The sequence below is a fragment of the Phalangium opilio genome, unplaced genomic scaffold (genome assembly GCF_054372755.1).
Source record: "Phalangium opilio isolate 3A_F unplaced genomic scaffold, DU_Popi_V2 ptg000079l_1, whole genome shotgun sequence".
In the NCBI taxonomy this organism is placed as follows: Eukaryota; Metazoa; Arthropoda; class Arachnida; order Opiliones; family Phalangiidae; genus Phalangium; species Phalangium opilio.
In genome coordinates, this window is record NW_028324187.1 from 449,875 (window position 1) to 476,695 (window position 26,821).

The following is a 26,821-nucleotide window of genomic DNA, read 5'->3' on the forward strand; positions in this document are numbered from 1 at the left end:
AAATGTTTGGTCAAACTAAAGGCTTTTTAGGATTAAATATAAAAATTCTTAGAACAAAGATACGGTGTTTTATTTTTGGTTTAGGTACACCGGTACGTTCGTTTTTATACTTTTTTTTGTTTCAGTTATTTTTATATTAAAACTAGCCTTTTGTAAAACCTGTTTGCCAAAAGGTTTCTTCATCTTTTTTTCATAATTAGTTGATTATCTTCTTTAAAAATGGAGAGGTTTTTTCTTTTTGTTATCTAGATACTAACAATTATTAATGGTTTAATTATATACCTTTATGGTGAAAGTTGAAAGCATTATTTGAGATTAAAGTTCGTTCGTCAAATGGATGGCGTAGGAAGGAAAGGGTGGCTGGCTGACTCCGCTATCAATTTTTAAACAGCCCCGATTTTTGGTGGTTTTTTTTATACTAACGCGCTTTGAATACAGAGTTTTGTAAAATAAATTTTTTTCGTTAACTGGTGTGGTTAAAAAGTTTTAGAAGACAAAGACAAGGAAATAGGCGAGCTAGTGAACATGTTTCTGCCCAACATTTTTCATGACGTGCACATGGAAATTTATATTGAGAAATACTTTGAATTTTTCAGGCATTGAAAGTTGTTAGCCATCACTTAAGATTAATTTAATAAATTTATTGAATTGTGATGTATATTTCGATGGAATTGAGATGCTTAAATCTCTGCCTTCCATAGCGCTTTTTGGTTTATTGCATCACTAGCACGCAACCCGGTTGTGTAACCATCGATTACTGTTACCATTAACACGTGCTTGGCATGCAGTTTGTTAGTTTTTCTTTCTTTTTACGTCGCGTTAAAGAGTTGCCAATTTTAAGGACAAGCGCTTTGCATTGTTCAATTTTAATTATCGTAATATAAAGAAAAAATGTGATTTTTATTATATTTGTTTTTTTCCTTCGCTTTTTGCAATTTATTTCGAATAGACCCACTTTGGGAGAAGATTTAGCCATAAGTGAAAGTGACGATGATGGGGATTTGCCACAGAAGAATATGTCTCATCGTCTATCGGATTGCAGGTCACCATCCGCGAGTTACGGATTTCAGTACGGTGGTCCATCGGATAATCATTCGTCGCAACGCTGCCCTCCGTCACGCCACGTCGGAGGTGTACCCGGGACGCCTCCGGGAACACCGCCAGATTCTCCACCGTCTTCTCCTCGCGGTTCCTCTCCAAGATCAGTAAACGGTTCGCCACTTCATTCGCTGCCAGGATCGGCGATCAACTCTCCACCGGGGTCCTTAGCGGGTTCACCCCGTGCCGCGCCACACGGATCTCCCATTCATTCTCCCATGGATCTCGACCCGCCTTCTCCACCGCGCTCGAATTCGGTGGTTTCCAACCACGGAAGCGACGATTCCTCCAATAATTCTTCGTCAGCTTGTTCGGACGGAGAGTCTTCGGACGAGGATTCCGACGACAAGGAAGACGTTGAAGAAGACCATAAAGATAGCGACGATCTTAATGATGATCTGAAAGAAAGAGGTGGTCCGAAAGAAAAAGAATTCGAAGCCAATATGGTTGATGAACGCGGAGGAAACGTTGATGATGGTCCGGGAGACGATAGTACCGCTAAAAATAACTGGTCCTTGAAATACTTCATGGAAAAGAAGAACAGTCCGGCTCTCCCCACTTTGGCCACTCCCGGTCGCTCCGGCCTCGGTTTCCGGTCAGATAGACTCGGAAGCGATAACACCGTGGCTTCTTGCGACGGGAAAGGGGACAAGTCCAATATGCATTTGGGCCACGATTCATTAGCGGACCATTATTCCGTTAGTGAGTTTTTGAATCCAACTCCGGACATAAAAGAAATCCTGCGAAGTCCTACGCCTTATATCATGGAATTGGATAATATGAGGCCCAATCATACAGCCTCGTCTAGCCAAGGAGATCTCATGTCGCCCATTAATTCGCCCGAAACTCCGGCTGGTCCGCCTATGCACAGACAAGAAAATCTCAGAGTACAGTCAAGTAGTTCGGATTCCAAAAGACATTCTTCCAGTTACTATAACCCTGCCTCTTCTCTGCGTACTTCTGGTAAGTTGTTTTGCTCTTTTAAATATTTTTGCTTCGGTATATTGTTGTTACGTCATTTAGGGTGGGTTTGTGTCGTAATTATAACGGGGGGAAAAATTTTACGACAAAAATGGCGAGTTTTCAGAAATATCTTCGTATGGTTTTCAGTATCTCCTTGCGGCAAACGTAACAATGGTCGTGACGAAGAATCTTCGCAACCAGTTCGAGCGAGAACCGCTAACAAAACTAGCAAACACAAGTCACGCCGAGATATGCACAAAAGCCGCCAAAATATTAGTGATCAAAGTGACTCCGATTACGAGGATAAAAAGTCGGTCTCTCCCAAGAGGTCCAGTTCGGCCTCGAGCTCTTGTCCGTCACCACAACCACCACCGTCGTCGTTAACCGTCACTTCGAGCCGAAAGAATGATTCGTCCGCCGATTCGCGCAAACCTCGACCCGTTACAGGAAAGAAGGGAATGAAGAAACCGGCTAAAGGACCAAACGCTAACAAGATGGCTCGTTCCGACGAAAAGGAGGTCAAGAACAAGAGGACCTCGTCGGCCAGTACGGGACGATCCGTCTCTCCTCGTGAAAACGTGACCGTTAAAGCTACCGCCAAGCCTAAGATGGTCAAAAGGGAGAAAGTAAAAGAGAAACCTCCTCCGGTCATCAAAGAGGCACCCAGGAAAACACCCAAGATGCCTGGAAGACCACCTGGTTCTGGAAAAGTGGCTTCGAAAACTGTTGCTACAACCAAGAAGTGTTCCGGAGACGAAAGTGATAAGAATAGAAAGTAAGTTTAAGTTTCTGTTATATTTCAAAAGATTCGCGGGCGATTGGGCGAAACGTCGAGTTGGGATTTGGGAATTGGGCTTTTGTGTGCTAAACGGGGGGCTTCAAATTTTGTTCTTTACTTTCTTAAACCTAGGGGTAAAGCTCCAGTCTTTAAGTCGCGAGAATACATAGAATCATCGGACTCTGACAGTAGTGCCAACAGCGCTAGCGAAGATGAAAGCGCCGCTAGCAATGCCGAAGAAGAAGATGAAGCCGGGGAAGTTGGAGAAACTGTGTTTGGTAAATCGCCTCGGAAGAAACCTTTTGCCATGGTGCATCCGTTACCACCTCAGCCTCCAATGAAACCACTGCCGGTTAAAGCCGTCATCGCGCCAATTACCAAGCCAGAGATAACTTTACCAACCCAAGACTTCAGTGTACCAATAAAGAACCTAACACCAGGGCGACCTCCCGGTAAAACCAAGTCGAGCAAGGAAAAGATAGCTTTGGTCGGATCCAAGAAAATGCCCGTTCCCGACTTAGAGGACGATAGAGAACGTTCCGAAGCTGTCTCCACACCCAATTGTAATCGCGTAGAGTACAACGAGGAGGTGACTCAACCGAGAGTCATGGTTCGGATTAGCCTAACCTTATTGGATAGGATACCGAGATATCCACCAGTTTCGCGTAAGACGACCATCGGTGACCGTTTGGATTACCATAAAGTTACTGCCGCCGAAGGAGATAACGGTTCTCGGCTTAGTTCAAAGAGGAGAGACGTATCTCAGGAACGCTATAGTGCGGAGAACGCGACGGTAACCAAGCGAGATTCGAGTCGCGAATCGGTTGTGCGCGCCAAAGATGCTAAAGCTCAAGACAGTGTTAAAAAGAGAAATTCCTCAATGGAGGCTGCCTCACGGCCCTCAAAGTGTAGAACTCCACCGCCCGCTACTACTACTACTACTTCTAGCAAACGAAAGCTCAAAGATGAGGACAAGAAAGAAGTGCCATATGCCAAAAGACAGAAGATTAAAGTGGAGAAAAATGAGTAAGTCCCTGATTATTTTTCGTTGCTTGTCATAAATATGGGTACTTGGTGGTTTCTGGGTTTGTTTTTATATTTTGTTATTTTGGAGACGGGAAGTGGACAGTTACTTTAATTACGCGATTAAACTGGTAGTTGACGCGATGTATTATAAGAATCGCGAGATATCAATGCCCTTTGGGTATCTGAAACGTCGAATGTAGTCGGTTTAATACGAAATCCCTCCTAAATCCTTCAGTACAACTCAGTCAGAGAGGTCCAATGTGGTTATGGATGAAGAAATGAGATACGATAATGTTACGAGCAAAATGCAGCGGTCGGATAGCGTCAGCAGTTTGGCGTCATTCACGAGCCAACAAAGTCATCATGGCTCGTTGAGATCCGCCACTCCAACTGGCTCGAAACGAAGCTCCAAAAAGGATAAAAGCTTGTCGAAAGAGATTAAAAAGGAGGTCCCGGTGGAACAAGCCCCAAAATCCAATGTTTCGACGTCCAGGGCTGGTGCAATTGTACGCAAATATTGTTTTTTTAGCTTTCCCTCATTATGTCGTTGTTGATATTTAGTTAGCTAACCCCCCTTTTGTTTTTCTTTAATAAATTTAGACTCCTTCAGAGTCTAAGGTTAAAGTTAAAAAGGAATTAACTTCGAACGTGGCTTCGGTAGTCAGTGAGAAAGAAGCTCGTAAGAAAGAAAAAGAGGAAAAGCGGAAACACCGGAATAGGAGCAAAGAAAAATCAGATTCTTCGAACACCTCTAATTCTAGTGGCAATGGCAAATCCGGTGAAAGCGCTAGTCAAGCGTCGACGGAAAAGGGTAGTAGCAAAGACATCGCCGAACGTCCAGAGACGGACGTCGGCGCTAAAGTGAAGAGAATGAAGATGTCCCCTAAACGCGAACCCCAAGATGACGAGAGTTCTTCACAACAAAGGGTCACTAGTTTAAAAGGTGGTGGTGGTAGTGGTGGAAAAGAAAGCTCAAAAGGAGGGGAAAAGAAAAACTGTGATAAAGAAGGGCCGATTGAAAATTCCGCTTCAACCACTCAAAGTCGATTAGATTATGAGCCGAGAGATGAAAGATCATCTTCCGATTATTATCTCGGAGAAGCCAAAAGATTGAAGCATCAAGCGGACAAAGAGGTATGCCTTTTTTTTTGTCCTTCCCTCAAGTACGACGATACCTTAAACTGTTTTGGGTCACGAAATGTGTGTGTGTAATTGTCACGATGAATCTGAATTACAGGAAAATCGAACGCTACAAGTAACGACGTACTTGGAGGCGGTACTTTACTTCATTTTAACTGGCAATGCTATGGAAGATGCTCATCACGATAAGGATAAAGTTTATACCATGTACAAAGAGACTCTTCAGCTCATCAAGTAAATACCGCTTTAATTTCAAATCGTTAAAATAAATAAAAATGGAAAAATACTAATTGATACCATTAGTGGTACTAATTACCACTTACTCTCTCGTAGGTCCATATCTTCATCAAAGTTCCACAGAAATCAGGGTTCCACTGTAGGGAGCACTGATAATAAACTCGCTGTACTTAGGTAAGCACACGTTTTTCACGCAATCTCCTTCGCTTAAGTTTAAGAACTTAAACTAATTGTATAGTATATATTTATTTAATTAGCTTACGATGCCAGTCTCGACTCTACTTGAAGCTTTATACTATACGTAAATCCGAAGTGAAAGAATTACAAAGAAAGATTATGGAGTTCCAAAAGACTCCAGCTGGCAAACTCGCCGCGCAGCTAAGTTTAGCTGCCGGAAACGCCATCATACCTAGCCAACTTCTTACCAATAGTCATCTCTTAAAATCACCTTGTCAACCCGGGAGAGGTTTGGGTGGTGGTAATGGGGTTCCTTCGCCTCATTCGCCCACTCCCTCTCCAGCGGGAAGCGTGGCATCCGTTGGTTCTCAAAGTAGCGGTTATAGTAGCAGTGAACTAAATGGAAATGGCAGGAATTCTGTAAGTTAACGTTAGCGTTTAAGAACGTAGTTTTCTTTTTCTCCTATTCAATATTGAGACGCGTCTGAAAATTGCGGTTTCGTTTGGTTTTTTCTTCTTTCAAACATTAGTTACCTAACAATGGCTCATCTGGTCATCCTCAGGCGCCCGGTTCGATAGTACCGCCTGGTAACTTAAGTCATCAATCAACTTCGGGCAGCAGCTCAGTCAGCATACCGGCTATTATCTACGATACAATGCAAAGGCAGCGAAATCATTATTACAATTTGCAGCAATGCCATGACCTTTGGGAATTGGGAGATCATTTAACGTTTTGCCACTCCAAAGGTAAGTCATTGAATTCTTAATAAGAACCTTCGCGCGCAAGCTTACACACCAGTGGTGTGCGAGTCCCGTTTTTTCGGTTTCGAGCCGAGTCCGAGTATCGAAAGTAATTTCTTATCGAGTAACTATCGAGCCGAGTCTCAAAAATACTTTCGAGTATCGAGTATTTAGATAGGTCAAATTTTGTTTGTTCTTTCGAGTAATTATCGAGTCTCAAATATTGACTTGTCGAGTAGCAATTTTGTAAATTTCTTGAAAATAACGAAGATGTTCAATTATCTAACATCTAACTAGTTCAAAAAGATTGTTAGTGATCAATTAAACATTGAACAGGTGATTTTCAAAATAAATGATCATGAACTCATCGTCTGCTATAGTTGTAAGCCTCGGACTCGAGTATTTGTCTGAGTATTTAAGATGTTAAAAAGCTACTCGAATCTGTCTCGAGTATCTCAATGTGTTGTTATCGAGTATCGAGTCGAGTACTCGGCTCGATACTCGAACCGAGTACTCGAACTTAACGAGTACTCGCACACCCCTGTTACACACACCCTTTTGTTTGTTCATTCATCTCTTTCGAGTATTTGCATTACAATCATGGTTGTTTCGCGTTGTTCTATTTCACTTCAGAATTTTTTGACGGTTTGGACAAAACTTGCGGTAAATTGACTCTCCATAGCACCCTCTTTGAACTGGTTCAATATGTGTTTCAAGGTCTTAATCGTTTGAAAGATAGTGACACGTGATTAGATTTTTAACTATACGAATACTATGGGAGTGAGTGCTTTGAAAAATTAAATAAATCATGATGAAAATGCGGTTCAATTCAATTCAATTCAATTAAATTCAATTCTTCCTTAATTGTCTCTATACTAAAATCATGAAAGTGCGGTTCAAGTAAATTCTTCCTTAATTAATTGACTCTATAGTCTATACTTCCCTTCGATTGATCAATTGAACTCTCTCAAAGAAACTGTTTTACGGAACGGTACTCAATTTAATTAATTGGCAGCTGCCAATATATTGTTTTTTCGCAATTAAAATTAAAATTAACTTTCAGTGCGCTAGATTAATTAATTAATTACTGTTTTTATTATTATTTAACATAAAATGATCCATCCGATAATATTTTTTAAAACAAAAATCTACAAAACGTTACGTTACGTTACGTAAAGCTTTCATTTCTTTTTTCGTTTTTAAATTTTTTTTATATATTAATTAATTAAACTTATCTATATTTCGCGATGAATTTGTGTACGTACGAAATGAGGAAGATAAACATGAGCATAAACTACGGTGGTGATAAGTTTTTAAAAAAAAAAAACATTTTTTTCACGCTAAATAAAAGAAAAACGCGGCTCGGCCACACATAACATAAATCTGAAAATCTCCCTTCGCATAAAGATTTATTTATTTGTTTATTTCTTCATGCGGATACGATACGAATAACTTTGTTGTAGCCATGAATATTCCACAAACAAGGTCTTCTAAAATACGGTTTATCGTAACATAAAGGTTTTTTTACTCTTCTCTACATTTAAACAATACTTTTGAGCTCTAAAGAGCGCAAAAGTAAAAAACCATGCAACTGGATGGATTCGTTTCGTACTACTACTAAAAAAAATATTTGTAAGAATGTGTATATTTTTGTACATAACGAAAAATTTAACAAAAAAAAAATGAAAAATTACGCTACTCTCTACAAAATATGTTGAAAACAAACTTAAACTAAACTTTCACCGGTTAATCGAAAGTGCAATTTGTGAAATGAAATGAAATGAAATGTTCGTATATGGGGAATTATTAAAAAAAAAAAAGTATCGATGCCTCGAGGATCACTAAGAATGAAATAAGAAAAGGATTTCAAAAATGGTAAGGAAATTTATTAAGTTAACTTTAACTTGTTTGCAGCATGTGTTCGATATATTGCATTCTTCAAAAGTGAATTTAAATTAGTAACTATGAAACTGGGTTGAAGAAAAGTAAACGAATGTTTGTACCCTAACAACTTAGCGTTGATAAGAATATACAAATTTTACGAAACATCAACAACAACAACAATGCTCGGTACTTTACTGTTTTTTTTTGTAAATAATTTATATTTTAAACAAAAATGGATATGGATATGAAAATGAAAATGAACTTCTTACCCATAATCCCATCTGTCCCATTTCAAAACTACAACTACAACTACAAAATTTAAGCAATTCAATATGATTGTTGTATATTTCAATTGAAATACATTTCTTTCGTTGGTAATTAGTTTTCGTTTCGTTTCGTTTCGTTTCGTTTTTTTTTTAAACTGCTATTATCAAAGAAAAGATGCAAAATAGGAATTTTGTGGAGAAATTAAGATAATTAATATTGTTATATATGTTCCTCTGTCCCCCCTTTTTTTTTTTTTAAGTTTGAAGTTCATCGATCATTTTGACGTAAATTACGCGTCAAAGTTTTTAGTTTTTAGTTCACCTAATAATACCCGAAGAAATTAATCATATAATTTTAATTTTAATTTATAATTGGCTTCCTGGTTGGTTAATTAATTAGTTAATTCTAATTGAGATTTAAAACATTGCATTTTTATTAATGGAATTCCGCTCCCAGTACAAATTATATATATACATCAATCAAATTCGGTTATGTTATACCGAGTCTACTCGAAACGAACGTAATTGTACTTGCCTGACAATCCTACTTAATTAATCAGTTGACGTGATCGCAGCAAAGTTATTTAATTTTAATTTTTAGTTTATTTAATCAACTTCTAGCGTACTTATATATATTTATTCTACCTTCGTTTGTTTTTTTGACACAGTATTTTGTTTTTCTAAGCTAGCAGAAATTAATTTTTCCGCATTATCTTGAATTACCCTTAATTAAAATGCAGTGTTTTGAATTAAATTAAATTTAATTAAGTTTAACTCGGCGTGTTTGATTCGATGTATTTCGCAGCAGCTGGCGATGATTAAACTTAAAATTTTGTTGCGTTGCAAACGCTATCAAATGAAATATCAGTCAGTATTTTTAAGGGCAGTGTGTGTAACGTAACGCGTCAGTCAACTGGGTCTGCAATTCTGCCAAATACGTCAATTAGCCTTATTCCTGATCAGCGCCACCTACCCATAACGGCGACTTTGAGAACTACTGTAATCGGCAAGCCAATTAGATGTCGCCAAAATCTGGTGACGTCATTTTTGGTAAGACCCCTAGAGTGCTCGTCAGTGACGTCACCAGATTTTAGCGACATCTAATTGGCTTGCCGATTACAGTAGTTCTCAAAGTCGCCGCTATGGGTAGGTGGCGCTGATCAGGAATAAGGCTAATTGAACATCGAGTTAAAAGTTAAAACTTATTATTAAAAGAAAATATCATCATGTAGTTCAATTATTCTTATAAGTTTTTAAAAAGAGAGGAAAATTATTTATTATTAAAAATTTAAAAAAGTTATTCAACTTTATCGCGATATTATGAATGAGATAGACGTGCAATTTGATGCAAATGTTAGGGCACTAATTGGTTTAATTTAACTATATATAATGGGTAAAGAAATTGTTAAGAAATTCACGCGTTGAAATTTATATTTTGCCAAGTGAAAATTAATTATTTCAAAAAAAAAAAATTTTTGATTTGTTTTTCGTTATTTTTTCGAACGACTCTTCAATTAGCATCACCGAAGTTGTACTTTTGAGACGTAAAACTCATTTTTAAATTAGTTAATTTCTTGTTTAAGAATTCTATGCACAAAACTGTAGCTGGTAGGTTAAAAAATTTATACATCATGCAAAACAATTAAAAACTTTGGAAATTAATTAATTAATTAGGCTTAAGTTTAATTTGTAGTTGTAACAACTTAATCGCGTTTCCGACATCTTTGTTTTTAGTTAGCAATTTTTGTTTTTCTGTGTTGGTAAGATGAAAAACAACTTTTTATAACAATTATTTTTTGAAAAAAAATGAAGCGTATTTTGCCACTGGTTAAAATATATACTGGTCAATACATATCCTATTAATAATAATAATAAAATTGAAGTAAAAAGCCTGAAACCTGCCCCCTGTCCTAACCCTTTTTCCGTATAGTGAAAACTATAGGCCTATTTATCATTGGTACATTTTTTAAAAGCAAACAGTTTTAAAAGAAAATCAATAAACCGGCTTAAGTTAATAATCGGTATATGCAATAGTTAAGAAATTAATAAAAATTAAAAAAAATAAATAATTAATAATATACAATGGGAAATATATGGAAATTGTTGAAAAACATTTAAAATAAAATAAAACATCAAAAGTGCAATTTGCCAAAAAAAATAAATAATAATGATAATAATAATACTTTACGTTATATAAATTAATAATTTATTAATAACGCAAATAAGATGATCAAATAATGAATAAATATTTAATTTTATTAAGTAATTAAATAAAACGCAACGTAAGATTAAATTAAATATTTCGGGACTTGGTTTTTCAAAATTTTTCCATACATTTTCGTTTAATTTAACTAAAAAAATAAAATTTATTATTTTGCTCAAAATTTGTTTTAAATTTTAGGGAATTTAACTTTAACTATCTTTTAAAGTTAAATACCCTAAATTAAAATTACGCGCTTTTTTTCTCTAGAAAGCCTACCTCTATTTTAAACTTGCCTTAAATTTTCCTCTTAACGTGGAAAACAAATTATAATGAATTTATTTTTCTCAAATATTTTTTTTTAAATCAGTATTGCCGGTACTAAATTAATTAAATTAATGTAATTTACTACGTTAATTATTATTATTTTTTAATAATTCAAAAAGAAAATCAACTAAATTCATTGAAATTGAAATTGAAATTGAAATTGAACAAAACCAAAATTTTCTACATAGGTATTTGTTACAGAAAGAAATTAAGATTTGTTAGTTTGTTAAAATTTTCGTAGCAATTAGCCTAGCCTGTTAATTAAAAAAATAATTTTTTTAAATGGTATTTGGGATTAAAACCACCTTCCACCTGATTGGTTTAGCTAGTTTTTTTCTTTTTTGTTTAAAAAATGTGCCTTGATTTATTTTTAAACGCCCGTTTTTCTCGTATGTAATTTTTCCAATTTTTAGTGAAAAAAAACGTATAAAAAGAATTTTGACTTAACATTTGGACAAAAATTAAAAAAAAAAAGGATTATTAAATTTGTCTAAAAGTGCGAATAACTTATTTTGTAAATAAAAATGTTTAAAGACGAAAAAAAACATTCGCATACACGCAAAAATACAAACAAATAAACAAACATACAAATAAACGTAAAAGTGTAAATATAGTTTGATAAAATTTCCAAAAATTTATGACAAAAATTGCCTAAAACGAAAAATGAATAAAAAAAATGAAAAAAACCGCGAAGATGCTTTTTTGACAAAAACAAAAATACGAAGACAAAAAAAAAAAAAAACAAAAGTTATTCCAAAAAAAAAAATGTTGTATATCACTTAACTTTCTAGTGCCATTAAAATGAAAAACTAAAATTATCTTAAAAAAAAATAGGAAAAAAAAATTTAAAAAAAAAAATGTGATTTTTTTTTTTATCAACATAAAATTATAATTAAAAATTATAATTATTATAAGTATATTATAATTAGGCCTGAGAAAGACTTGTTAAAGTTTCCCGGCTTAAAAAATATTCCATTTTTTCTCCCAACCAACCAAACAAACAAAAAAATTGTTCTTCTGAAACGCCCGACAAAAAAAAAAAAAAACTTTTACAGACATTTTAAACATAAATGTGATACAAAAAATAATTTTCATTGGGTAGACATAGACAGTTAAAAGTGGTGTTAAATTTTTTTTAAAAAAAAGAAAGCGCATTTTTGTACAAAGAATTTTTTCCCCCAAAAATATTTGACTTTGATTTCGACGGAATTATATAATAACTTTGTGGCTTTAAATTTATCATTGACCACTATGGGGGGGATCATACAATACTGAGTGAGAGTTGCGATAAAAAATCGAAAACTTGTAAAAAAACAAACAAAATACAAATACAAAAACCCAAAAAGAATAATCAGACAAAACTGAATATTACTCTCTTTGCCTGTTTTTTCCGATTATTTCGAGTTAATGAGTTTGACCCTTCAAACAAAACAAAACAAAAAAACTTAGGATTGTTCAAAAAAAAATATAGGTTCTGTATGATGTTTCCGCATTAATACTATACAATTGAGAATGTTATATATATATATAATATATATTATGTATTTGTGATTTTTCCTAAGAAGAGGTATAAAAACTTGAAAAAGTAAATTTTGTGTCATGTTTCAATCTTATCTACGTTAAGCCAGTGACCCAGGGTTGGAAATAAGACAGGTTTACAAGTCCAAAACTATTTTATTAATTGCTCTGACCAATTTATTTATTCCAAAACTTAGGGTCACTGGTCCTAAGGACCACTTAATTAATTATCGTTTTTGGTAAAAATAGACGGTGGGACCAGTTTATTAATTCGGGGTTCCTTATAAGAATTTTTCTAGCTCACACTTTTTCTGCCAATTCTACTCCTATGTGGTTAGTACTCCTTGGCTACAACTTCCCTACTAAAGCATAATTCACACGCGCAACACGACGCAAGCTGCTCGTGCTATAGAAGCCCGTTCAAAGGATTTGATTTACATGTTTAAGCGCAACTTTTGAAGATTATTCAAAGGAACCCAAAATTAACATTAAGTTCTATGGGAGGAGGTAGCATTTTTGGCCAGATCCTTTGTCCTATACATCCGAATAACCTGAAATTTTAATGAGACGTGTGTTTTGGCGTGTTTTATTATACTAAAAAGGTTCCAAGCTTCTAGAGTGGATAGTTTTTCTTATAAAAATTATTTTCCAAAGTCAAAATGATGGCTTCAGTGCTAAGACTGAATATATCTTCGGATCTACTGCTCCAAATGTCCGAAAATTTTAATGAAAGGTGTGTTACAATCTATTCTATTATCCTAAAAAGGATTCAAGGTTTTAGAATGAATAAACTTTTAATAAAAATTAATTTCTAATGTCAAAATTGGAAATTCAGTATTTAATCCACAATATCGTTGGATTAAATGGTCCAAATGTAATGAAACTAATGAGAGATGTGTTACAATATGCCATCCCACATTCTTTAATCCATCTTAAACACTTATCTAGTAGAGTTTTTGGTGTAGGGAAAGAGTAAAAAACCGTTACCTTTATCTAAGAACCATAATTTACAATTAATAAAAAATAAAATAACGATAAAAAACGGACCCCCATCCACGGGACGGAGGGGTATGAAAGAAGAGACGCGTCAGAGCGACAGAGGTAAAAAGGAATTTTTCGCCGTCCCCGTCAGCAACGTCATCAAAACGTACTTTAAGTGAGTCTATAAGATAATTTAAACTTTTAATTACGTGTTGGGGGGAGGGGCTCTATACTAGGCTATGATTTGGACTGAAGTAAATACTAACCGTTCTCCATTCCTGCTTCTAAAATTAAATCTATCCCTGGTATAGTAATTAAATTGGTAACTTGAAAAATATGCTAAACATAAAGGAAAATATTACATTCACAATAGAGAATTACTAGATTTGAAAGTTGTATTCCCGCCTAATCAAGGTGTAGATTATTAATATATGTGTATTGAGGAAGGTAAACTCTTTCAGTTCGTAAAAGGGTCCCAAAAAATTAATTTAAAAAATCTATTTCTTAATTTAGTTTGTGAAAAGACGGGCGTAAGTGGTTAATTTTGATCCTTTACATGTTCTAAAGAGATGGGGACCGCGGTTTGGACGTTTCTCTTCATCCCCCCCCCCATCCTCCTGCCGCCGTCATAAAAGGTAAGACCATGGACTCGATTTACATATTCTCAACTCTGCATAAGCTTTCAGTAGTAATACTTCTCAAGTAAGAAAAAGTACGTTAAAGTATTTTTAGCGCTAAAAATACTTTAACGTACTTTTTCTTACTGTGCATCGTATGACGTACATCTACGGTGAGGCTCTAGTTTGACCCATGGAACTAACTAACGCTAGCGTTAGTTAGTTCCATGTTTGACCTGCCCTGTTGTTGTTGTCCCCGTCGTGCCAGTATACCCACCTTTGGCTGTATAAAAGTTTTCGTTAGTCGTTGAAGGGAAAGTGAAAGGGAGAAAATTGTGGTGAGGTGATATTTTTCATTCGTCTACTTATGAAGGGAATTATGATAGTAAGGTTAAGCTATTATTAAAATTCGTCTCACCCGTCGTCGACGTCCACAATACGATTTCACGCTTTCAATACCGCTCCCATATTTCAACATTGAAAGAAATCGAGGGGAATTTATAATCTAGGCAAAGAAAATATATACTGATGTTATTTTTGGAATGGTCTTAAGGGACCGGGATATTACAATTATTGAGTGTTTTACCGAATTCTTTCTCTTTCAAACGCTTCTGGCCATAAGTTCATGTTAGAAATTTTTAAGATGCGATAAGTATGCGTAGTTGTAAATTAAAAGTTTCTGTACGTGTATTAATTGAACGTTAAGTACGTAATCATTTTAGCACTGTTAAAGGTAACTCAATCATCGAGGGGATAATCACTAAAACTTTCTCTTATTCTATTAAAGGTTACATATGTGTAATCAGTTTAGCATTGATAAAGCTAAAACTTCGTTTTTAGAATGGCCTTACGGGTAATCATTTTATCAATGTTAAGGGTAGCGCATCGAGGGCTATTCACGTAAATTTTATGTACGCCTGTTAAGTACGGTACGATGTGGCTACTATTATGAGCCCAGCCCTTGGCCCATCTTGTTTAACTTTTATTTATTAGAAATTTTGTTTAATCAAATCTTTCGTGTTCAAGCATTATTATTTCCCGGTTCAAGCTAATTAATGAATATTTCTGTTTAGTTCTATCATGGAAGAACTGATTTATTAATTTATCTATATCTATATAAATCAAAGTCCTGACTGACTGACAGACTGACTGATAATCAACGCCCAGCTCAAACCGCTTGCCCTAGAAGGCTGAAAATTTTCAGGAACGTTACTCGTAAGTAGTAGACGCGCACTAAGAAAGATTTTTCTTAATAAATGGCGCCCCGTAATGTAAAAAATCTTCTCTATGCAACAAAGTCCTCGTGTTTCAACCGATTTCGCAAATATTTAGTACACTGGTTTCCTTTAACCTATAGACGGGCTGAATGGTCTTTCGGGTTCGATTTGTGGCCATCTTTTTAAATGGCGGCCACAAATTTAAAAACCCTTCTTTTTGGAATAATGTCCGCGTGAAAAGTAATAAAAAATGTCCCGACGGGCTGACGGGCAACGCCGAGTGCCTTCGCTCCTAGGGTGCTACAAAAATATTAGTCATCAGTAAAATCTACCCATTCTTTATATCATTTTGATGGAAGTTCTTATTACATTTCTTATTATGTTTATTATAATTGCAGATGTTCGGTATTGATTCAAACGTTCCTGTCAATTCTGGCGTTACTTCATTCCTTGCCGCCATATTGGTATTTCTTTCTAAGCTTTGGTCGCTTTAGAAATTGAAAGCTCAAGGTTTTTACTTCTGTTATTTTTGTATTCAAGGTTGGGTGCCACCAAATACCCTGGTTTTCCATCCTAACAACCTCGTTTTCCATCGTAGGATATTAGCATGGAAAAGCGAAGGAAATTCTAAGCCGATTAAAATTTGTTAATAATAGAAATTTTCTTATTATTTTCAGTACTTGGACTCAACACTCGGAAGTTACAAGTTTATAAAAATATTCTTATTATTTTCATTATTAATCTTTTTAATAAAATCTAATGTATCAATGAAATATATTCCAAAATAAAAACTTGCATTAATATTTATAAATAATATGTTATAGAATCATTTCTATTTATAAGCTTACTAATTATAGTTATGGCTATGTTATAAAAACTTGATTTGTCCCCTCTGGTTAAGTATAAGATCCACCAACAGGTGACTCGAATAATTAACAGAATAAGAATTTGTTCAAAAAGTTTGGCGTAATCGTTATTTATATGATAAAAATTAACGTTTTTGCACAGACCATAAAGTCGAAGAAAATCGATAGGTTGCTATTGGTTCAATTTCTGTAAACTAAAACTTTCTGTACCTATATTAAAGGGGCTAAACACTAATGACAATTTTCCTTCATATACGATTTTCATTGATGCTACATTATGAGCCTATTCACGGCTTGTTCCCTGTTCGGGAAGGTACGTCGACACTATTTTGGAATAAAGGGAGCCTTCTCATATTACACGGCTCCAGCAAGTTTCAACGCAGCGTACTTTCTGTTTTTAAACACATATACTTTTGTTTATACTTTATAAATGTACTATAGAATAAATAAAATGAAATAATTGTTCGTCGATTTAATGAATCTCATTTTTATTGCTTTTCTTTTCAATAAAGTCACAGGCATACATATGATCATTAATAAATAAATCACTTTTTAGCACTGTTAAAGGCAGTGCGTCGAGGGGCTATTCACTAATGAAAATTTTCTTTCATTGGTGATTTCTATTGATGCTTTTAAAAAGTTATTAAAATGGATTTGGATTAATGGTTGCCTCTGGATTACGAGTAATCATCGAGGGGCTACTCACTAAAAACTCGTTACTGCTTTTAAACAGGATTGGGATTTGGGGTTACTTAGGGGCTATGGGTTATTATTATTATCATTATGAACGGATAATTAAGCATTAACACATTTGCCGTTAGGGGCGCTGTATACGTAGTTACGTATTTACTGACATCTAAAGCATGATAAATTCTACTAGACTTTCGTGTAAGCAATTATATATTAGTTCATAAATTGCCGTTAGGGGCGCTGTATACGTAGTTACGTATTTACTGACATCTTAAACATGCTGTAAGATTTGCCGCTAGGGCGCGCTGCATACGTAGTTACGTATTTACTGACATCTAAAGCCTGGTAAATTTTTGCTATGACGTCATATCCTGTAACAGCAGGGGGTCACAGCAGGGGGTAACAGTATGGAAACAGCAGGGGGTAACAGCAGAGGGTCACAGCAGGGGGTAACAGTATGGAAACAGCAGGGGGTGACGTGTCATGACGTCATATCCGGTGACGTGTCATGACGTCATATCCGGTGACGCGACATGACGTCATATCCGGTGACGTGTCATGACGTCATATCCGGTGACGCGTCTTGACGTCATATCCGGTGACGTCACCTATGACGTCAACGAGGTAATTGACTTGTGACGTCACGACAGATGTTAATGGTAAAAGGTAATGATTGACCATTCAGTTAGGCCTAGCGTTCATTCATATATGCCTAGCATTTATTCATTTAGGCTTAGCGGTGTTCAGCTATTTGGATTTCGTGCCCTGGATATGGCGCACCCGAGTCCGCGCATAGGAGCTTTTAGCGCCCCCCGACGTTGGAAATTTGCTTAGTTGATCGTTACGAGTCAGCCGGCTCATTTCGATGTTTGGAAGCCGTCGAGGTCGCTTGGAAAAACATTTCCCGCTCAGCTGGTTCATTCGTTGCCTGGAAGCAGTCGAGGAGGTCGCTTGGAAAAATCTTTCAAGTTCAGCCGATCGTGATCCCGGCTTTCTTAGTCGATTCTTGATCGTTCCGCCATTTCTCTGATCGTTTTTGCCGAGGACGCAAGCTGAATTCGAAGCTCTTCAACTTAATTGGCGGCCATTGCTTCGCCTCGTGGTGCTTTAACAGTCCGTAAGCCTAACCTTTACAATAATCCAAACTCATCTAGCTCCCCTTAAATTATTTATTTTATTTCAAGTATTTAAATTAATTAGCTAGTGTTAAATGTTAGTGAGTTTCATTTTTTAATTAAAAATCAAGTACCATAAATAAAATTTTACAACGATATGTTGGACAAGAGAGAATCTCTTAATAATTAGTTTAGGAGATATTATTTAAAGTTATTAAACGGGGTCCGTAATTAATTTAGAGATATCGCAAAAGGTTTTTGGAAATCAAGTCTCTCCCCCCCCCCAAGAGAAAATTTTAAAACACAGAACCCTAAGCCTAAATTAAGCCGTGTCTTATTAAACTCTAGTTATTTTACCGATACTGGCTGTGGGAATAGCTTTAAAATAAATATAAGGTTTTCCTAAAATTAGTTTAGGGGATATTATTAATTAATTTAGTCTAGCTAAAGCGACAGATTTTCGAAAATCAAGTCCCGCAGAGATAGTTTTAAGACACGTGGACGTTTGCCCTAAGCCTAAGTTCAGCCTTGTCCAATTTCAACTCAAGTTTTTGTTTATGGGTTCTATCTGTGGGAATACTTTTAAATAAATAGGTTTCCTAATATTGGCGAAGAAGATATTTTAAATTATTATTCTATTAAAAGGGGCAAGCAATTTAGTTTAAATAAATGTCAGCTTTTCTTAAAATTAATTTAGGGAATATTTTAAATTAATTTCATAATTAAGTTGCGTAATTTAAAATAAAAAAATGGCAAGTTTTTCTGAAATTAGTTTAGGGGATGTTTTAAATTATTTTCATTATTAAGTTGCATAATTTAATTTTAAATAAAGGGCCGATTTTCTTAAAACTATTTTCTATACAATTTTGGAATTAGCTAGCGAGAGTATTTATTTAATTTGGGGTGGAATTCACGGTAGTCAACTCTTTCTTTAATTTAGGGTGGCAATTAGTTGGTGTAGTTCGTCTCGGTTTATAAATTTGGTAGCCTATTTTTTTAATCAAGCACACTCTTTTCTTAACTTATTTAAATCTACGAGACTACTTTGTTAGTAGGCAATAATTTAATATGTGTTATTAATATGTTTTCATTTATAGATGTGGATGATTTTCTTGGATTTTTCTGTCGCTGGTCATTCCGAGACGTATCCTTCCAGATGACATCCTTTGTTCCGATTGACGCAAAACGAAGCTGTTCTGGACTTGCCATGTATCATTCCTGATGACAAGCTTTGTTGGATTCCGTTACACGATGTCTTCTTCCGGACTTGCTATCCCTCTCAACATTGCCTCGAAGTTACGGAGAAAATCATTGAAGCTAGAAGACACAAAATACATCTTTTTTACTTGCAAATTTTTCATGTAACCACTTAACTTAATCTTTTTGCTTGCAAATTTATTTGTAACTACTTATTATTTTTTTTCGCGTTCAAACTTTAACTTACACAACTCTTTAATATTTTTTTGGTTCGAAATTTTTGTAAACACTTTGGTTTTTTTTGTTTTTTATTGAATAAATTTTGCCTTAAACCTCGTTCTTTCTTTTCTTGAATTTCTTTAGATACTAGACTTGGTTTCAATTTTTAAATGTCTGGACTTAGGGAGTTTTTTTACCCCTTTTTTAAGCATTTTACTTAAAAACAGGTGAAAAAACACATTAAAAAAGAATTTTTTTACAAAAAAAAAATTTTTTTTTGAAAAATTTATTAAAAAAATTTTTAAAAAACAATAAAATATGCATAAAAAAGGTAAAAAAAAACTACCCTAAGTGTTTTTCGACTGTTTTTGTTCCTTCCCCAATATCGAAACTTTAAATTTAAACTTAAGCTACCACCCCCCACGTAAGCCTTGCGGGCCCAATTTAAATTTAACAAGGCCCTGTTCTACTCGGGAATTATTAAATTTAAACTAAGGCCCGCTGTGAAGCCCCCAAAACCAGGAAACTTCGTCCTTAGCATGGGATTTCCAATGAAAGTCCACTCGATGATAGAAGTCCTCCACTCGATGATAGAAGTCCTCCACTCGATGATAAAAGTCCTACACTCGAGAGAATGTTCCTGCGCAAGAGAAATTCTTATTATTATTCGGAGAAAATAGCACATGCATAACTTCAAATTAAATACCTTAATATGAAAATCCACTTGAATATTCTTGCTTGATGTTCGGGCAGAAGACATTATTAATATTTGACATTAATAGCACCCGCGTAACATTAAAATAAATACCTTAGTATGGGGAAGTAAAATAATACCATAAAAACCTAAGCCTTGATTTAATAATAATAATAATAATAAAGGCTTTGTTTATTGGAACCCCGCTTAAAAATCGTGTTTACTTTCAAAGGACAAAGCGTATAAGCAACCTTCTACCCTAAACATAAATCATAAATTTATTTAGATCCTACAAAACTCCCTCAAAGAGTTGCCAAACGCTTTTCCCCTAAAAATATTTATAATTAAAATCATAAACTAGATGCCTTAATACCGCAAAGGGAATCTCACCCTTAAAATCCTGATTACGTTCATTATTCTTAAAAGGGAGGGCTAGGACCAGTTTTCACCTATTCCATATTTCAGCATTTTATTCATGTCCTGGCGAAAAAAAAATCCCTAACAAGAAAAGGACACAAGCGCTTTCCTTCTAAGAATAAATATAATAATAAATAATGAACTAAATACCCCAATAATTGCCTACAATGTTTGACAGGCAGTCGAAATAGTCTAAATTGCTAATGAGATTCCCTTTAAACGGATAAAATCTAAGTGTAGACTTGAATTGAGAATGGAATTGTCCTGTTAATATTGCTAAAGTTACTATTAATGAGATTTAATTACTTCCCTGAGAGAGCCTAAAATGTCTAAATTGTTTTCCTAGTGAGATTCAGTTTCAACGGATAAAATCAAAGTGTAGAATGGAATTGTAATGGGTTCATTGACCTGATTAATATAGGGTGTATTTGTCAAATATTAATAATTCATTCTAGAATCCAACATAAATTTCTCCTTTGGAAACAGATGATAGCTAAAAAAATAAAATCTGTTCAATTCAAACAATCTAATACGAAATTAAAAGTATTATCAGCTTAAATGGCGCAAGCATTTTGAATAACATTAATTCCACTTTCAAATAAATCATTTAACATAACTAGACAGATAAATATTAATACGGTTTAGGGTCAGTCTTGAAATATTTGTCAATTAAACAATCACTTTGAATTACTTTTAAACCGACTAAAAGATTGAATAGTAAAACCAGGAATAAATGCAACGCGCACTTAATTAGAAAAATTTAATAAGATTCATTTCAAATATTTTGAAAAAGTACGACATAAATGTGAATCACGAATACTGTGTGCCATTTGAAAGCAACTCCCCAAAATAAACTTCTAAATTCTTTCCAAGAAGAAATTTGGATATGGCTAACTTGTAACTACACAAATGTTATGGTGAATACAAATGGGCTTGACACCCATAGGGCCGGAAATAAGAAAACATTCATATAGAACATCTGTCCCCTCCTTTGACTAGAAAATTTATAGGACCTTGTCCACTAGTGTGTGCAAAAACTCCGCGTATCTCTAGTAGAACCACAGTTATGAACCCCCAAAGTTGGGTGTAATTATGGTGGGATGGGCGAGAGGGGGGGTAAATAGAACTATAACATAGTCAAAGGACACCCCCATATATCTAGTAGAACCAGAGTTATGAACCCCCAAAGTTGGGTGTAATTATGGTGGGATGGGCGAGGGGGGTAAATAGAACTATAACATAGTCAAAGGACACCCCCATATATCTAGTAGAACCAGAGTTACGAACCCCCAAAGTTGGGTGTAATTATGGTGGGATGGGCGAGGGGGGGTAAATAGAACTATAACATAGTCAAAGGACACCCCCATATATCTAGTAGAACCAGAGTTATGAACCCCCAAAGTTGGGTGTAATTAAGGTGGGATGGGGGAGGGGGGTAAATAGAACTATAACATAGTCAAAGGACACCCCCATATATCTAGTAGAACCAGAGTTCCGAACCCCCAAAGTTGGGTGTAATTATGGTGCGATGGGGGGGGGCAAATAGGACTATAACATAGTCAAAGGACACTCCCATATATCTAGTAGAACCAGAGTTACGAACCCCCAAAGTTGGGTGTAATTATGGTGCGATGGGGAGGGGCAAATAGGACTATAACATAGTCAAAGGACACCCCCATATCTCTAGTAGAACCAGAGTTAGGAACCCCCAAAGTTGGGTGTAATTATGTTGGGATGGGCGAGGGGGGGGGCTAAATAGAACTATAACATAGTCAAAGGACACCCCCATATATCTAGTAGAACAAGAGCTATGAACCCCCAAAGTTGGGTGTAATTATGGTGGGATGGGCGAGGGGGGTAAATAGAACTATAACATAGTCAAAGGACACCCCCATATATCTAGTAGAACCAGAGTTATGAACCCCCAAAGTTGGGTGTAATTATGGTGGGATGGGCGATGGGGGGGGGCAAATAGGACTATAACATAGTCAAAGGACACCCCATATCTCTAGTAGAACCAGAGTTAGGAACCCCCAAAGTTGGGTGTAATTATGTTGGGATGGGCGAGGGGGGGGGGGCTAAATAGAACTATAACATAGTCAAAGGACACCCCCATATATCTAGTAGAACAAGAGCTATGAACCCCCAAAGTTGGGTGTAATTATGGTGGGATGGGCGAGGGGGGTAAATAGAACTATAACATAGTCAAAGGACACCCCCATATATCTAGTAGAACAAGAGCTATGAACCCCCAAAGTTGGGTGTAATTATGGTGGGATGGGCGAGGGGGGGTAAATAGAACTATAACATAGTCAAAGGACACCCCCATATATCTAGTAGAACCAGAGTTATGAACCCCCAAAGTTGGGTGTAATTAAGGTGGGATGGGGGAGGGGGGTAAATAGAACTATAACATAGTCAAAGGACACCCCCATATATCTAGTAGAACCAGAGTTCCGAACCCCCAAAGTTGGGTGTAATTATGGTGCGATGGGGGGGGGGCAAATAGGACTATAACATAGTCAAAGGACACTCCCATATATGTAGTAGAACCAGAGTTACGAACCCCCAAAGTTGGGTGTAATTATGGTGCCATGGGGGGGGGGCAAATAGGACTATAACATAGTCAAAGGACACCCCCATATCTCTAGTAGAACCAGAGTTAGGAACCCCCAAAGTTGGGTGTAATTATGTTGGGATGGGCGAGGGGGGGGGCTAAATAGAACTATAACATAGTCAAAGGACACCCCCATATATCTAGTAGAACAAGAGCTATGAACCCCCAAAGTTGGGTGTAATTATGGTGGGATGGGCGAGGGGGGGGGTAAATAGAACTATAACATAGTCAAAGGACACCCCCATATATCTAGTAGAACCAGAGTTACGAACCCCCAAAGTTGGGTGTAATTATGGTGCGATGGGGGGGCAAATAGGACTATAACATAGTCAAAGGACACTCCCATATATCTAGTAGAACCAGAGCTATGAACCCCCAAAGTTGGGTGTAATTATGGTGGGATGGGCGAGGGGGGCAATTAGGACTATAACATAGTCAAAGGACATCCCATATATCTAGTAGAACCAGAGCTATGAACCCCCAAAGTTGGGTGTAATTATGGTGGGATGGGCGAGGGGGGTAAATAGAACTATAACATAGTCAAAGGACACCCCCATATATCTAGTAGAACCAGAGTTACGAACCCCCAAAGTTGGGTGTAATTATGGTCGGATGAGGGGGGGTAAATAGGACTATAACATAGTCAAAGGACACCCCCATATATCTAGTAGAACCAGAGTTACGAACCCCCAAAGTTTAGTGTTATGCTATTCCTACGGATGGGGTATGTTTGTGAACATTTTGCTTAATTTCTCGGCCCCCGTTTGTCGTAACCCTGGGTTTCTAATATGGTTGGATGGGGGGGGGCAAATAGGACTATAACATACTCAAAGGACAAAAACGACTTAACTCCTTAGACTAGAAAAAAATTTATAGGACATTGTCCACTAGAGTGTGCAAAAATAGTATCGCGTGTTCTTGGTTAAGCTATCAAAACTTTGGGAAAATTCATTGGTCAAATTGGCCAGTGACCCCCTTAGATTTTAAAAATAGTATGGGACATTTTAAAATGTTATTGGACAATGTGTCCTGTGCTTATTTCCGACCCTAGACACCCATATTTACACCAATAGATTTGTTAATTGAAAACATTTTAGAGAACTACAGTTACTTAAAAAGCTCCCTTCGGCGTTAATACACAACTGCCGTTAAAGGTTTTCTACTCGCTTCAGTTAAGGGCAATATACAGCCAATAACCAAAGCAACAAAAGTGCATTAGTTATTTAGAACTATGGAGTTCCAAATAACTACCATTATGTTTGGTAACCAATATATAAAATCAACTAAGGCTATGTTTTCTTCAAACAGACAATGGTCGTAATTAACAAACCTATTTGGCACGGTTAAGATACATTTTCCATTTGTAACACTTAATTTCCATTCGGTTGCGATAAAACTTTGGTATTTAATCTAAATTAACATTAAAATATAAATAAAATATTTACCTGGAAAGATCTCTTATACCACTACTGAAAGACGCAACAGCTTCCTTGAATCCGTGGTGCCAACGTGGTCCCGTAAGCCTTGGTAATAGTAGCACCAGCCAGTGGTGCCAACCAACATGGTCCCGTAAGCCTTGGTCGTAATTAACAAACGTATTTTGGCACGGTTGACCATAAATTTTCCACTTCCAACGCTTAATTTCCGATCGGTTGCGATAAAACTTTGTTATTTAATCCAAATTAACCCTTAAAATATAAATAAAATCAAAATATTTACCAGCAAAAATCGGACAGAAAATCACAGCATCTAGTTGTCACGGAAATCGCCCTCAAAAAGAACCCAGAATGAGTTGGTATACTGGCTCCAAACACAGACCGCTAGATGGCGCTGCTGAAGTTAGTCAGACTTCAAAATATGGCGGGAGCGTGCGTTTCAATTTTATTGTTTCTATTTTCTAATATAATTAATAATTTAGTTAATTATAATTTACTAATGACTTCTAAACAGCCCAAAACACTTTTCTACACTTTTAAAAAGTGGTACTGGAGTTTATGGATTCATATAGCTGGAAAAACCACCCTATAAACGTGTTTGTTAATAGGTCGAAACCTGAAATCATAGTAATTTAATTCCTATGAAAGTTAATTCAATTCCTATGAAAGTTAATTCAATTCCTATGAAAGTTAATTCATTTTACAGGGGACCCAGTTTTACGTTGATCTAGATCAAATAAATGTTCTGAAATTAAAAGTGTAACATATTCCAAAATCTTTGTTTGCTTTTGGCCTAATTATTCCTGTTCTTAATTAGAAAATTACTAAAATAAAAAAAGTAATGAAGAAAGAAGATGCTATGCCCAATAAAGAGGGTGTCTTGTAAGAATAATCGGGTTGCAATACACGTCAAAATGCTATCAGAAATTCCACCTAAAATGGTTCAATCGCGAGAGATGCGAGGCTTCCCTCCAGGACCAGTAATGACAATCTGGTAAAATATCTTGTATCATCTAATACTTTCTAAAAGGCATGTTTTGAACAAGTAGGATGGGGTTGGGTTTTTATCTTGGAGACTTGAAAAGTACTGAATTTACAATTTTGACATTGGAAATTAATTTTTATTAAAAAACTCTATCGACTCTAAAAGCTCTATACTGGCTATTGTTCTTGACTAGAATGAGTCTCTTGAAGTCGACAGCCTAGAGCTCTAGACGATATTCAGTACTAGCAGAAGTATATAATAATTCTCTTCGAGAGAAGTGTACCACAAAGCGGGGCAAGTGTAACGTCACTCATCCCAACATCGGAACATTTAGAGCACGGTTACTAAAACGAATCACATACGCGATAAATAGTTCCCTCATCATTACTCTATTAGCGTTTAAATATTTGACAAGACGCGCTTGTGCATTTTTGTCCCACGTCAAGACGAGGTTTGTGGGATGATTGCTGGGGATTTAGTGCCAAACAATTATATAGAATTCACCTTACGGTGCGATGCCCATTTGTAGTTTGATGAGCGGGAAAGCAAACTAAAAGGGTGAGCCTGGGAAGAATGACGTTACATAACTAAAGCTTTAAGAGGATACAGAGTGTCATCCTTCTATTATCCCCTTCTGGTACTAGGAATAGTTCTCAGTAGTCGTATTAGGCAGTAGTGTATGGTACTAGTCACATTACAGGATTTTGATCCAAAGGGAGCTCTCGTACTCTAGCTTACTGATGTAGCCACCGAAGTTATGTAAAACGGAATAAGGATAGTTCAGAAAAGGATGAAGAACTTCAAATATCATTAGACAAGTTGATTGATATTTAGACGGCAACTAGTCGCAAAATTGTAATAATAAATAAAAGTTAACTGTTTTTGATTTTGATACGCTACTTTTTCCTACAGTGAAAAATTCAAAATCAATTAGAACTTTCAGCTTCTTTACTTTTGTGTCTTTACGTGCTTCTTATTCTCACCAATTTAGAAATTTTATAATGGGACCAGTAAAAAAATAATTAATGCAAGGGTCACTGGTCCCAAGGACTAGTTTAATAATTCCAACATGAGGGGTCACTGGTCCCGAGGATCACTGACAAAATCCACCTTATTCTGTAAGCCACACGCTGTTAAAGGGGCTGTTCGCAATATGGAGCAAACGACGATGCACAGCCCCTCTAAAATACTCGTCGTCTAATTCATTGGCTCAATCCAAGCCATCTGCCAAGAGCTTAGCCAAAGAGAAAGAGGAGTAGAAGGTAACAGCTTTGGTACTTTCTCTTTTCTTTTTTATGTATTTTTGTAGTAGTAAAAGCTTCAAAGAAGAACTCTACTGTCTACAGCCTAGCTTTCTAGCCCTTTCCTTCATACTCTCTTTCGCCCGAAAGGGCCATGTGTTCCCATGACAACGA

At 36.0% G+C, this 26,821-nt stretch overlaps 1 protein-coding gene and 2 long non-coding RNA genes across 5 annotated transcripts in view; 2 read left to right on the forward strand and 1 right to left on the reverse strand.

Moving 5' to 3' along the window:
* LOC149654004 (uncharacterized) overlaps positions 1 to 12,427 on the forward strand; it is a 60,841-nt gene extending 48,414 nt beyond the window's left edge. For 2 of the 3 annotated variants that reach the window (XM_089845346.1, XM_089845348.1), the window contains 10 exons: positions 950 to 2,061; positions 2,209 to 2,836; positions 2,972 to 3,865; positions 4,101 to 4,371; positions 4,466 to 4,999; positions 5,103 to 5,239; positions 5,309 to 5,416; positions 5,500 to 5,839; positions 5,950 to 6,166; positions 6,794 to 12,427. In XM_089845346.1, the coding sequence (XP_089701472.1) occupies positions 950 to 2,061; positions 2,209 to 2,836; positions 2,972 to 3,865; positions 4,101 to 4,371; positions 4,466 to 4,999; positions 5,103 to 5,239; positions 5,309 to 5,416; positions 5,500 to 5,839; positions 5,950 to 6,166; positions 6,794 to 6,909 (4,357 nt within the window). In that variant the 3' untranslated portion in view covers positions 6,910 to 12,427. The remainder of the gene's footprint in view (positions 1 to 949; positions 2,062 to 2,208; positions 2,837 to 2,971; positions 3,866 to 4,100; positions 4,372 to 4,465; positions 5,000 to 5,102; positions 5,240 to 5,308; positions 5,417 to 5,499; positions 5,840 to 5,949; positions 6,167 to 6,793) is intronic. The other variant, XM_089845347.1, reaches the window with a different exon arrangement.
* Positions 12,428 to 15,366: 2,939 nt separating this feature from the next.
* Positions 15,367 to 16,512, forward strand: LOC149654005 (uncharacterized). The gene is made up of 3 exons (XR_016370463.1): positions 15,367 to 15,491; positions 15,569 to 15,634; positions 15,711 to 16,512. It is a non-coding gene; the product is annotated as an uncharacterized LOC149654005 (long non-coding RNA).
* Positions 16,513 to 17,586: 1,074 nt separating this feature from the next.
* Positions 17,587 to 26,764, reverse strand: LOC149654006 (uncharacterized). The gene is made up of 4 exons (XR_016370462.1): positions 24,705 to 26,764; positions 24,431 to 24,621; positions 19,964 to 20,861; positions 17,587 to 19,897 (listed from the first exon to the last, which is right to left on the reverse strand). It is a non-coding gene; the product is annotated as an uncharacterized LOC149654006 (long non-coding RNA).
* Between the last annotated feature and the right edge of the window lie 57 nt (positions 26,765 to 26,821).